Consider the following 14,677-nt stretch of genomic DNA (forward strand, 5'->3'; position numbering starts at 1 on the left):
ATCGCAGTCCCGAATGGAGGCGGTGCCTAGGCAGGCACCGCCTTCTGGATTACGATATCCCATTCCAACAGCCTTTTCATGTCGGAAAGACCGCCATTAAAAGGCAGTCTGAAAGGGCTCCTGGGTGCCCCAAACAGGGCCTGTGTCTGTCATGGGCCACTCTAAAGTGGCCCAGGTGGCACCTGTGTCCCGACGCACCTCCATGCACCATGTGCCATGCACAGTCTTTCACATGGCACATGGTGCATGGATGTGCACAAAGTGCTCCATTACACAACAGCTTGTGCTGCAGCACTTTTCCTGGGCCATAGCACAAGCTGCCACGTAAAGGGGCAGTTTGCGACTGCCAGCCTGGTAGTCGCATCCTAGTGCGGCGGTCGGACCGCCAACTGCTTGTCGGGCGTACCCCTGACTGCCGCGATAGCGGTCGGCGGGCCGACAGACTGTTATCATATTAAGACCCTAAGAAAGGTAACCTTATCATATGTACATAAATAACACCTAGAAACAGAGTCTTATTTTGGTATTGCTGTACCCACGCTCTGTAATTGTCTCACAGTGTGTTCGGTGTAAACTGCAAAGAGGGATATTCGTATTCCAGAGCCAGCTGATAGCAGTAGTCTTGAATGTGTATTGGTGTGAAAATAAATCTAATGTTCTTGTCAACCTGTCCAGGCATAGGAGAATTGGGGGTGGCTTCGGTCAGAGATTGGTGCTTATGAGAAAGAAAATGTTTTGTTAGTTATTTTTTATACTTAGTTAGGCTTAGACCTTAGTTTGATGTCTTTCAGTAAAAATATCTCCCAGCAGCGTCTTCTGTATACATCTAGCAAGGATCTTCAAACTGAAAGAACGTCCTTCACCAATTCGATTCCAATCGCAGATCGTTTGCATGTATACAATGTGCTGATGTATTCTTCTAAGAAATTGATATTTTAATGGCAGGAAGGTCAACAGATCCAAAACTGGTCAACCCTTCTACAAAAGGAGATATTCAGTCCAACTAACCTGCAAGACTCCTCTTGGGTCATTATTATAATCAGCATGATGTTTTAAATTATTATTTCCCTTAGGTCAGTTTGTGAGGTGATGAATGAACTACCCTAGGCAATGAGAGCCACTCCCCTTTTTTGGCACTGTACACCTCAATAGAGAAAATACAAGGTGGGCCTCAAATTTCTTGTATGAAATCCAAAAACATTGCAACTGACGCCACTATTCTTATCATAAAATAGCACCCTTCCATTATTGATCTGATTTTTCAGAAATTCTCCTTTCACTTACTTGCCTCATCGGAGCTTAATAGTCATTCTGGCAATACAGAATGTAGTGAAATTGGTTAAAGCTCAGTACCTTCTCAGTGTAACAGATAGGGCCATATTACACCCTTTGGTCGGTATCTGAATTAAAACAATTATTTTGTCACTAATATTTAGATTACTGATCATTTGCCGAAAATATTACTATTTCCCTTACATCCAAGTCAAAACATTTTTGCATGACCACAAAATGTGTTTGTTCTATTAAATGCATTCTCGAACTCCTCTAAAAACACTTCAAACTTTGAATTCAGCTACAAAACTGCTTAACCATAGATAATAATTCTGCACGCAATAACTTGGCTTAAGTAAGCATGCTTAATAGCGATCTATAACATCAATAGTTGATATGTCATCTAGTAGGCCTTATTAATAGCCTTAAACTTGTAATGTAGAAACAGCTCGTAAGTTCAGGTTTCTTAGTCCTACAACAGGATTTTAAACCTCATCTTTTGTTACTACATTGTGTTCTACTGCAGCTGTTGTTCTAACAGTTACTCTTAAATAGAATTCTCCCCCAAATTAGCATTTTTAAGAGCTCTTTTTGCTTCTGTCACTCTTATTGGTAACGCATTTAAATTTCATCCTCATTACGCATAGACTTGGAGGTTACCAGATCACATAAATTTTTTAGGAAAATGACAGAAATCACTGGAAAAGTAGTTTGCATGTACTAATAGTTAAAACCTTTTGCCAGAGAATACCTCACATAAAAATGTGTGTAACATACCAAAATGATACTTGTTCAAGGAGAAACTGTCTCTTTTCTGTGCAAACCAGTCTTCCTTAGACGAAAGTTACATGAAATTGCTTAGTGTGCAATTTTTATTGCACAGAATTTAATTTAATTTAAAACCATGAATTTCAGCAACATAATTAAACCTTCAACCTGGCCCAATTAAAAATGATAGTCCCTCCAAAGTAGGTGTGCTGAATTACTCTCCAGCAATTAACCTGTTACAAAGAAGAGACGTACATGGTAACTTGAAGAGTCTTCTTTATTCCGTCTTAACACCATCACAGGTTCCAGTCTGCCCGAGTCAGCTGTGGAATGTTCAACATATTCTTGCCTGGTATGGAGGGCAATGGGATGGAGGGCAGAGGGGTGGCGGGGCATACCAAGTGCGGATTACAACACATCTCCTTACATAGGGAGGGAAAAGGAGGGAAAGGAAAGGAGGTGGGGTGATGCGGGGGATACAAGGCAGTAACAGTACTACCTACAAGCTTTGCAGATGAGGGTGCACACAATTGGGTCATAAGGACCACGTTAAGTAACCAGAGGAACACAGAACAGTTTCATGCAGTACTATAAACTTTTGAGGTTTTCATGTGATACAATAATCTTTTGTCCACCTAGACGTAGACCTTAAGGATCTCCTAGGAGCAACACCTGCACTTCCACCCCTTTGAGCATCGACTTGAGGGACCGATACTTCCCTATGAGGAGCAATTCTGTCCATGCTCCAGGTTTGCCCATTTGCCAGCTGAACTACATTTCTTCCCACTTTGATTACCTTCATGGGTTCTGAGAACCTTGTAGGGCCTCCCTTCTGCGTGGTTTGGGAAGGTCCACACGGACCCAATGCCCTTCTCTGACCGTACGAGATTTAACATGTTTAGTTACATCATGTCTGACCTTATACTTAGATTGGTGAACAGCCACTCTTTTATTAATCTCATCACGATTCACCTCCTTTTTAGAGGAGGTGAGAGTTTTGTTTTGGGAACCCTACCCTTCAATGAACTAAAGGGAGACACCCCTGTGACCAAGTTAGGGGTTGTACGATAGGCCCAAAGTGTGTCTTTCAAAGTGTCTTCCGCCGAGATACCGAAGATCTCTGCATGCTGTATAGACACTCTTTTACTAGGCGCTTCATGCGTTCCACAAACCCGTTGGCACGGGGACAATATAGGGCTGTTTTGTGATGGGTGATGCCCATTTCTGATAGGAATTCTGTCATGTTTTCCGATGTAAATTGCACCCCATTATCGGTTACCCGGATGTCCGGGACCCCTTCCTCAAAAAATACATCCCTCAGGAAGCCTATAAGTACCTTTGTGTCTTATGTGGTGCACACACTTATAAACCACCCACCGAGTGTGGTAATTCACCATGACCAGTATGAATCGTTCTTTCAAGGTTTTGAGGTTGAGAGGACCGATTATGTCGAGGGCTAGTTTGGACGATGGACTATCTGGCACAGTAACAGGGGATGGGGGAGTTTACTTGCTTGCTGTATTTTGTCCTAGCAGCTGCACTCAAGACAGTCCCTCACTGTGTGTTCAACCATGGTATCCATCCCCGGCCACCAGTAATCTAATCTTATTTTGTTTTTAGTAAGGCTGCACCCCAAGTGACCAATATGGGCTAGATCCACAATTTTTTGTCTAAGTGCTACAGGTGGAACAATTTTCTCTCCCCTACAAACCGTCCCCTCTTGAATGTTCAATTCCAGTTTTACGTCCCAGAAACCGCTCAATGGAGTGGCGACCTTACACTTCTCATTAGGCCACCCCTTAACAATAAGGCTTTTAAGGACCTTCATTTCCTCGTCCTTACGTAAGCACTTCTTCCATTCGCTTAGGCAAGACAATTTAAGAATCATTTCATCAGCTTCAACTAAGGTTGCACAATCATCAACATCAGAAGGTGAGCGAGAAAGGAAATCGGATACGACATTTTTTTAACCTGGCGTATACTTTACATTGAAATTGTACCCTTCCAGTCCCAAAATCCATCTTGCTATCCTTGGTGTGGTTTTTTCAGACCCCTTAGTTGTGAATGCATACATGAGGGGTTTGTGATTGGTCTTCACAGTGAAGGGAATACCCCAAAGAAAGAAGCGGAAATGTTTGATGGCCCATGCACATGCAAGCACTTCTTTCTCGACCACGGAGTGATTTACTTCTGCTCCTTTAAGAGCACGAGAAGCGAATGCCGCCACTTGTTCCTTGCTGTTGACGAACTGGGTGAGACTTGCACCCAACCCTTTATTACTGACGTCAGTGCACAGGACAGTTCGTTTAGTGGGATTGAATCTGCCCAACAGTGGGGCGGAGGCAATGCTCTCCTTCACTGTGATGAACGCCGTGTGACAATCTTCGTTCCACACAAAAAGGGTCCTTGCTTTGACTAATGACCTCAACGGCTCCACAATATTTGCATAATTTCTGACAAACTTAGAGTAGTACTCAGATAACTCCAAGAATAATTTTAAGTCTTCAACACACGCTGGAGCGGCTGTCCCCTGGATGGCTTCAACTAGGTCAACCTTTGGCTTTATTCCATCCTGAAAAATAGTATGACCTGGGTACTCTACAGATCCAACACCTATACGACACTTATCCTTCTTTAAAGTCAGGTCTGCTGCCTCCAGTTTGGTCAACACACTCCTCAAAATGGTGTTATGTTCTTCCAGATCTTTCCCATAAATGAGGATATCATCCTGAAAGCATATGGTACACGGGAGATCCTTCACTACGTGGTGCATGATCCTCTGGAAGCAGCGGCTGCTGAGGCCATCCCAAAGGGCATGCAAATGTACTGGAACGCCTCAAGCGGAGTTATGAACGAGGTTAAGTGGCGGGAGTCATGGTGTAGCTCTACCTGGTGGTAGGCTGACGAGAGGTCTAACACACTGAAACAACTTACACCTTTGATTAGGGTAAGTACCTCATGTATACATGGCAAGGGATGCCTATGCACCCATATGTTATTATTTAGGTCCCTCAGGTCCACACATAACCTGATATCCTTGCTGGACGCCTTGGTCGTAAGGACAATAGGGGCCAACCACGGCGAGCTTTCTATTATTTTTAAGTCCTGTTACCACTGCACATTTGTTAAGGAGGACGTAGCCAGGTGCGAATGTGCTTGTTTTGTAATCTCCTTTAGTGCCCACTCTTCCATCACAGGGCTACTAGTCTACCGCCCCCCAGTCCCGATCTCGGAATTCAAATCAGCCAGGCGTGAGCTCCCTGGCGTTGACCGCTTCCAATTTCAGTCTCATTGGTGACTTAAACTTACACTTTGACCGTCCCTCTCACCATGAAATTGGCAGCTTGCTCACCGACTTTGCTGCCTGTCAATTAAAGCAACTGGTGGTTGGCCCTACCCACATTGCTGGGCATTTACTTGACCTGGTGTTCTCTAACATTCCCTCTCTTTTGGTCCAGCACGAGCCCGGTGTGTTGGTCTGACCAGTTCCTAGTCCCCCTCTCCCTGCCGCTTCTCGAGCCAGTGCCCAGAGTAGATCCTAAGGCCACCTTCAGACGTTGCAGGCATAAACTTAAACTAGAGGACCTGTTTGCCAGTCTGGCATCCAGTCCCCCTATCCCAGACTCTGACCCAGAGCAAGCGTATAAATCACTCTGCGACTGGATCGTACACGCCTTGGACACTCTCATTCCTGCTAAATGGTCCAAGGATCGCTGCTTGAGTTCCAATCTCTGGTATAACTACTCTCTGGCCGCCTTGCGTAGTGCCTGTAAAAAGTTAGAACGGGTCTGGAGAAGGGAATACGACTTTGGGGCTAAAAAGTTGTACCAGGACGCGATCAAGCGATACCACAAGGCCATACATATGGCACGAGCGGCTTGCCTCACTAATGAGATTATGGCCAGCAAAAACCCTGTGAAAAGCATTTTCAAAATACTCAACGACCTCAAAAACAGGAAAACTCCTTCCACTCCGGTGATCACATCGGGTCAGCAATGTGTGGATTTGGCCATCTTCTTTAAGAAGGTAGAAGCCATCTATCTATAAATGCTTCCCTATATCCCCTATCGATCCCGTGGCTCCATTGGCTCCTTCTTCCACTGTTACCCTGGCAGTAATCCCCCCTATGTCCCAGGACGAGTTTCTCACATTGAGCAATAAGGTTAAATCAGGCTCCCCCACGGATCCCATGAGGCCTTCCCAATTCAGGGACTCCCTACCTGTACTACTTACGCCCTTGTGTCAGGTTATCAATTCTTCCTTCACCACGGCCGTGGTGCCTTTTGTCATGGAAGCAAGCAAGGGTGGTCCCATTGCCAAAAAAACCCTCACTAGACCCGACTAAGCCGCAAAACTTCGGACCCATAGCTCTTCTGCCTTGGGTCGCTGAGGCCCACATGAATAACATACTTTTGGGCTTTCTGAACAACATAGGTGCCCTGGACCATTCCCATAATGGTTTCCGCCCTGGTCACAGCACCGAGACCGCGGTTCTAGCGGTGAGTGAACATCTACAGACCATTCTGGACGAGGGGGAAACTGCGGCCTTGATACTACTCAATATTAGTGCCGCTTTTGATACAGTCTCACATCTGATCCTCTTGCGTCGCCTTGAGGAGGCGGGGTGGTAGTTCTTGCCCTCGATTGGTTTCGATCTTTTCTATCTGACAGAACATTCCAGGTCACTGCCCCCCCCTTTCTCTCCCACGCATATTCCATCAAGCAGGGAGTTCCCCAGGGCTCGGCATTGAGCCCTGTTCTGTTTAACCTCTATTTTCAACCCCTAGCGGCGGTGGCGAGGGACCATGGTTTGACCATGGTTTCGTATGCAGACGACACGCAGCTAGTGGTGGCCCTCTCAGACAATCCTACGTGGGGCGCCTCACAGTTTCGAAGCGGCCTTGCGGCAGTCACGCATTGGATGACCGCCAACTGCCTTCAACTTAACGCCAACAAGTCAGAAGTGCTGTTGGTGGGGAAAGATAAGGTTCTGTGGAGCACGCAATGGTAGCCGGCGTCCTTGGGCAGCACCCCCACCCCTAAGTCGGCAGTGTAAAATCTAGGCCTTTGGTTCGATTCCAGGAGCACACCAAGAAGGTTGCTGGTACCTGCTTTGGTCTTCTCCGGGGCCTGAGGCCCATGTTGGGTTTCTTTGACCATCCCACCCGCCAGTTGATAGTCCAAGCGACTATCTTGTCCAGATTAGACTACTCCAACGCACTCATGTTAGGCGCCAACAAGGCGGAAGAGACTCGCCTCCAGCGAGTCCAAAATGCAGCCGCCAGAGTCCTGCTGAGGCACCCCAGAACCTGTTCCATGACAGGTGCTTTGCGTCGCCTACACTGGCTACCCATGTTAAAAAGGATGGAATTCAAAGCACTATGCCTGACCTTCAAAATTCTAAAGCTTTCATCCCCTGAGATTTTATCTAATCTACTGGTCCCCTATGTTCCCACCCGCCAGCTACGCTCTGCTGAGCAATCTTTTGCCACGGTCCCCCGGGTAAAACGCCTCAGGGCGGGGGGGGGGGGGTGGTCCTTTCGGTACCTGGCCGCTAAGCTGTGGAACTCTCTCCCTATTCAGATCCACTGCTTAGATTGTTTGTTACCCTTTCGTAAGGCAGTCAAAACTACCTGTTCCCCACAGTATAGCCCCTAGCTCTCTGCCGACACTGCTACTAGCACTGGGATGCCTCTTCGCTGAGGCAGCTGTGCACTATACAAGAATACCTACAGGGCTCGAAAAATCCAAAAAATGGTACTAGTCCTGCAGGACTAGTACCTTGAAAAATCTCCTCGACCTAACTGCAACCTACTTGACTTCCGTCTCTGAAAGAGGAGCAAATGTGACAAGATAACAAGATTTAAAGGCATCTTTATTGCTCATTAACATTGTGAGCAATAAAAATGCCTTTAAATCTCGTTATCTTGTCACATTTGCTCCGTTTTCAGAGACGGAGGACAAAAGTTAGTTTGTTTTCCTACTCGCCAGAAAGGGCGAGTAGGACCTAAAAACAGCTCGCCCTCGTTAAATTTAGCTTGCATAAGCGAGCGGTCGAGTGGATTTTCGAGCCCTGACCTAACATAACATAACATAGGTTTGATAACACCCTGTGACAAGAGTTTGTCTAACTCTGCTTCGAGGGGTGTGTGGTATGGGCCTGACCCTGTGAGCCACTGCTCTAGCATTAGTTTTGAGCTTGATGGAGTGTTGGTAGTTTTTTAGTAGTCCTAGCTTGTCCGTAAAGACTTCAGGGAAGTCATTGCAAACCTCTGTTCCCCCCACGGATGGGTTTACAAGGAGCACTTGGTCAGGACTATTGGGGTCCAACTTGATGGCCAGTTCCCTTTTAGTGCTTCCACCCCAACCGGTTGGATCCCTTCTGCGTGATGTAGATCTTACCCACCGTACTCCTCCCTTTAAACCCTATGTTCATTGTTGTCATGCCTATCAAGGGTATGGGGTCCCTATTGTAACCCCCTGGATGGAAACATTTTGGTAAATGCCTCGGTTTCCACCAAGGTATAGGGTGAGCAAGAATCGGCAAACACCGTCACCTCTTTTTTGTCCAAGGTGATGGTACAAGACGGGAAATCATTAGTCTTGTCGCCGCTTTCTCGGGGAGGTTCCTGTTCAATAGCCAGTACAGCTTTGGATTGTTGTTCTCTACAGACCCTGGACAAGGGACCCTTTCTTCTGCATTTACGACAAGTAACCGATCTGGCTTGACACCCTACATTATTAGCTAGATGACTAGGGCTACCACACCTGTAACATTTAAGCTTGGTTCCTGCGGGAAGAACACTGGGTCCCTTATTCTTGCTCTCCTTGGTGACTTCTTGTTTGCTTATAGCATTAACATCTGCGTTTTTGTCTTCACCCCCCTTCATAACTACCATGCAATCTGCAGTGTGTTCAATACCAACGGCAATGTCCATAGCTTGCTTAAAATCTGGATTAGCAACTAGAAGCCTCTCCTGTATCTTGGTGGTGTTGGTGCATCTTACCAACTGATCTCTAATGAGGGAATCTTGCAAGGCTTCGAATTCACATGTATTAGCCAGGCCTTTCAAAGCCGCAATGGACGTTTTAACTTCCTCATTCTTCCCCTGTACCCTCTGAAAGAACTTGTGCCTTTCTAACACAACATTGATAGTTTTACCAAAAAGCTTTTCGAGTCCATTAACTGTGACCAAATTCACATTGTCACCATCGTTGCTATTCTCATCCGCTTCCACCGATGCTGAAATGTTATCATATGTTTTACGCCCTTCGATCCCTAGGTTATGAAGCAGTGTATGTAGTTTCCGCAGAGATGAGAATTTCTCCCCGCCAATTGCGATGAGAAGACTCCAACAGTCCAAACCATTGTTTCCACGGTAAGAGTGGCTCCCCCACTTCATTGAGGAAAGTGGGTGGTTGCGACATATTTGTAATGGCCATTTTGTCAAAGTTTATATGTTATGCACTTTGTAAACAACTTTTTAATAAGGACACAACACTAGCTGCCAACTTCTGGGTTAGGCTCCCACACGGTGATGTAAACAAGCACAACTAAGCCCGTCAGCATGAGGCAGACTGAGTGGTTGCTGTAATAATCACGTTCCCATGAGCCTGAAGATTACAGTGTTAGCTGTGCCTGTCCGTGTGTGAAGAGGTGACATGCGTGTAGAAACAAGAGTATTTTACCTTCTGTCCATACGCCCTTTATTCTCTGAACTTCCTCTCCGAAAAAGCACGTTGTTAGCTGTGCCTGTCAGCGTGAGAAAGTGGACAGGCTTGGAGAGATCTGACGATGTGGAAAGGGTTAAGCTGCCCGACCTCCTCGCTGAGGAACGCCTCTCTGACACGCTGCACCACCACAGGAAGTTGCGCGCTGAACGCAGAAGGCTGCCTAACTAAGGAAAACGAAACGCTGCAGCCTGCTTTCTTGAGAAAAATGATGCTCTTGGCAGTAGCACGTTTCCCCTCAGACGCCTTGGGCTGCTGCTCACCGTCTATGCACGTTCTGGATGCCAGCACTCACTCCTCACACCATGATCCCTTCACGGCTGTAGCGCTTGACAAGGAGACGCGCCATTCGTCCATCACAGTCCGCAAGGTGACCGGACCCCTAAGGCGCTAACCCCCCTTCTTCTCACACAGGCATCAGGCCGCAGCGACAGAGCCCTCAGCAACGCCACACGAGCGACACCAGCCTCTATGCTCCTCAGCTTTACTCTGTCGCTACTAAACTGCTGCACATTCCAACATTGTGGACATATTAGAGGACTTTTCTTTTTAAACGTGTGGTAACTCACTTCAACTGCTGCGGACCATATGCATGTGGGTAATCACAGGCATTAAGCTTGCCTCCTCACTACGATGGATGTGCTCCTGGTGCAGCACGGCAGCGCTCCGACTTCAAATTAATTTGGCAGCGTGACGCTATGATCCAAGCATACAGCAGCAACTCTCTCAGGTAAGATAGCACTCACTTTCTCCGTATCATTTAGTGAAGTACTGACTGTCACTGGAGTACGTATTGGGGGTGATGGTGAACCGTCCCCACATGGTTGTTCGTCACCAGTGTTACAAAGAAGAGACGTATATGGTAACTTGAAGAGTCTTCTTTATTCCGTCTTAACGCCATCACCGGTTTCAGTCAGCTCGAGTCAGCTGTAGAATGTTTAACACATATTTGCCTGGTATGTACCAATGGGGTGGAGGGCAGAGGGGTGGCTGGGCATACCAAGTGCGGATTACAACATAACCCCTATTTTTTCAAATTCTGGTTTTATTTATAATTCTCAACGACTTACAAAAATAAACTTTTTACATTTATTTATTTCATTATTTGGGAATAAGTTGAAAGGGAAATTCATAATCATTTAACATTTGGGGATTCCACTGGGATCATAGAGTATTATTGGCCCATCAGCAAAAGTCATTAGATGTAGACGTGGACTTCCAGTCTTTGGAATGTGGCAATTCCTCTGTTTCTGTGCTAATGTATTGCCTAAGCCAGTTGGTAAACCACTGCTGTATTGAACCTCCAGTTGGGGCTGTAAAGTAATTTTGAGCATCGAAGTCCTCATCTCAGTTGTATGCTGTTTTAACAATGTGTGTAAGTTAATCAATGAAACAAAACGTTACACATGGAGGGTTAAGTTAGTCACTTGAGATTTAATACACAAACCGCGCCTGTATGCTACAAAATGGGGTCAATATGCATTAAAATTTAGTATAGAAACCAAGGTAACCTTAGTACTCAAACATCTCAACTACATTAACCTGTGCAGATAGACTATCTGCTAAGCAGCTCATATGACCCTAAATTCTGTGCCCCATGTAGTTTCATATGCCAAATAGATGTATAATGAGTTTTAAACCCAAAGGTATCGTGGTGGTATAGACACAAGATACCGTCTCGACAGATGCATACGCTAAAAGTCTAGTTCCTAACTGCTGCACCTTAACTAATGAAGCAGCAATTGTCCAATAGTGACCAAGGTTGCTTGGGCAACCAAAATATACCAGCAGGGAACCAAATGTATGGTGGTTAATCCTGAGGAATTCTAATTTCATACAGATGAAAATGTGTGAAATGTATTTGTGTAATCCCCACTTGATGCTCACAGTATTGTAGATTATCTCTCAAAACCCCACTCAATGTACAGCGAATCATAGCTTCCTAGCTAGGTTTCTGTTATATAAATACAGATACATATTTAACAGTGAAATGGCATTCAGTTTTTGGTCTACCTTTAACGATTATTGTGCAAAAAAACACAAAAATAGCAAAATCACCTCCAAGCCAGCCATAACTGTTTTCTCAATCTGGCAAATTAGTAGAGTTTTTAAATCTGATGTGTCTTGCTGTTGTTGAAAAACATTCCCTTTTTTAGTACATTTTAAAGATAACATTTTGCCGATTTTATATTTGTATTTATGGACAACGATTCTATTTACCTCTGGCACAGTCTCCACACGATTGGCTTTGTTCTCATTTCACGCTATCACCTACCCTTTAAGTGTTCACAAGCTATCTTAACTTTCTATTTGTCTGATTCATATTCTTCCTGGCACCTTCTCTGTATAATTCCTCAACCTCCCATCTCTGTTACCTTGCCTCTGATGTCCAATTGTCATGCTGACTACGTCGTCCCTCAGCTCATCTGGCTACCCCATCCTTCTCTGTTACAGCCATCTCCCTTCTGTTTAACTGATTGTCTTTGCAGAGCATTTTTGTTTTGTAGTTAGATTTGCACTTACATCATATACATAAATACCTACATGCCAAAAGACAAAGTACAATTCACCTCTATTTCTGTCTTTTAATATTGATGGTGGACAAAAAGCATTCCTAGATCTTTAGAGTTGAATGGTCTACAATGCCACCCATGGGCGAAAGCATGCAGTTAAAAAGAAATGTGTATCTGATCATTGCTGAGTGGGGGAGGATTAAATCTGTGCGCTCTTTGATCTGGTCAAATGCACAGCCAAATAAACTGAAACCATGGTCATCCATGGCTGAATATCAAGAAACCACCTAATCAATCGGGGAATTGTATGTGCACTACTCACCCGTGAGGGTCTCGAGGTGCTGGGGGGGGGAGGAGGGGAAATAGCTGTTACGATCAGTCGAAGAGCCAGGTCTTGAGCTCCTTCCTGAAGGTGTACAGGGAGTGGGCACGTCTGATGTCGATGGGGAGCTCGTTCGAGGTCTTTGCCGCGATGTAGGAGAAGGCTCTTTCTTGTGTTCTGGCTCTGTGGATGCGCGGGGTTTCAGCGAGGACAAGGTTGGCGGAGCAGAGGTTTCGTTTGGGTGCGTGGAAGGCGATGCTCTTGTTGAGGTATTGAGGTCCTGTGTTGTGGAGGCATTTGTAGGCATGGGTGAGTATCTTGAACGTGACTCTCTTCTCGAGAGGGAGCCAGGAGGTTCCGTAGATGTTGGGGGATGCCGAGGATGAGTCTGGCTGCGGTGTTCTGCATCATCTGGAGCTTGCGGAGTAGAGACTTGTTGATGCCGGCGTAGAGGGCGTTGCCGTAGTCCAATCTGCTGGTTATGAGTGCGTGGGTGTCTTTCTTGACTCGGGGGCGGGGGGTCACTTTGAAGGTCTTTCGGAGGATGCGGAGACTGTCGAAGCAGCTGGACATGACGGCATTGACCTGCTTGTTCATGGAGAGGAAGGTGTTGAGTACGATGCCAAGATTTCTGGCGTGGTCAGTGGGGCCGAGTGCGGTGGGCCACCAGGTGGTGTTCCATGCTGAAGCGGTGGATTCGAGTACTAGTACTTCTGTCTTCTCCGAGTTGAGCTTCAAGCAGCTGTTGTTCATCCAGGATGCGAGGTCCTGCATTCCTTCCTGGAAGTTGAGTTTGGTGGTCCTGGGGTCCTTGGTGAGGCTGGCTCACAGCAGACCAACCAATTTGCTAAAGTAGCATCATATAAAAAAATCTTAATTGAAACCAATATGAATTAAAATACAACTTTGGAAGGCAAGACGTTCTTGTAGCAGGTATGTATGCTATATTATTTCTAAAGTGATTATATACATCGTGTTGAGAATTGTAATGACACTGTCACATTTTGAAGAGTTGCTGCTGAACAGTTGAATTTCTTGTGATATATGTCTTGTTCATCTGTCTCTAGTCCACAGGCTTTGTAAATTATTACGGACCTCAGCGATTTGGGCAAGGGCAGAATGTGCATTCGGATCAGATTGGCCTGGCGTTGCTGAAAGAACAAATGGTATAGTGGCCGTCCACTTAATATATAAAACCTAGCCATGTAATAGGTTCTGTTTTTATAATTAATTTTCTGCCTTCCTCTGTGTGTTTTTAATGTGCTTTTCTATGTTAAATGGTAGCCTTTTTAATGTACAGGCATTTTTTTTTTTGTATAAGTGGAAGTCATTGTTATTGTGAGACTGTTCAGCCTTAGAAAGAATTGAACCTAGCATTGACTTGTCTGTTTTCTTCAGATAGGTTAACAAAACCAAACTCAAGATCAGATCATTTTCATCTTCTGTAGTTACAACAGTGAAGTGTTAGTCCCCAAACTCTCCTCTAGTTATGGGAGATTTGTGGGGCACTAGGTTTCTCTACAGAAGAGTAGAGAGATAAATGATGCACGTAATAATGATTGGAATTAAATGATGGATAGCGTATTTGGATACATTAAAAAAAAAGTGTTGGTGCAAAGCCATGTAAAAAATGCATGGATAATATACTTGGGTAGGTGTTAGAAATTGGGTTACTGGTTGACAAGGGTGTGTGAGCCCTGTTCAGGTAGCAATCACGATCCTAGTCAGAGGTAAGGCCACAGCAATTTGCAAATTAACCTGTGCTCACCCTCTGGTAGCTTGGCACAGAGCAGTCGGGCTTAACTAGAGGCAATCTCTAAAATGCAACACTTCAAACAGTGAAAACACCACACAAAAATATCCCATATCAGGTTTACAACAATAGATCTGTCTTTAACAAATAAAACAGGAACTAACAACCCAAACCAAATCAGTAGAACCAGAGATATTGATTTTTAAAGTTTTAAGGTAAAATAGCGCCAAAAAGCATTAAGTGCCAACAAAGGATATCTGGTTGTGCATGACCAGGACAAAGTCACCAGTTCACACCGACCGCGATAGAGATCGGGCT

General features: G+C 45.3%; 1 protein-coding gene across 1 annotated transcript in view; it reads left to right on the forward strand.

Moving 5' to 3' along the window:
• PUS7L (pseudouridine synthase 7 like) overlaps positions 1 to 14,677 on the forward strand; it is a 109,626-nt gene that overhangs the window by 52,368 nt on the left and 42,581 nt on the right. The window contains exon 5 of the mRNA XM_085653047.1: positions 13,674 to 13,772. Coding sequence (XP_085509173.1) covers positions 13,674 to 13,772 — 99 coding nt within the window. The remainder of the gene's footprint in view (positions 1 to 13,673; positions 13,773 to 14,677) is intronic.

Source organism: Triturus cristatus, chromosome 4_1, assembly GCF_964204655.1.
Source record: "Triturus cristatus chromosome 4_1, aTriCri1.1, whole genome shotgun sequence".
Lineage (NCBI taxonomy): Eukaryota > Metazoa > Chordata > Amphibia > Caudata > Salamandridae > Triturus > Triturus cristatus.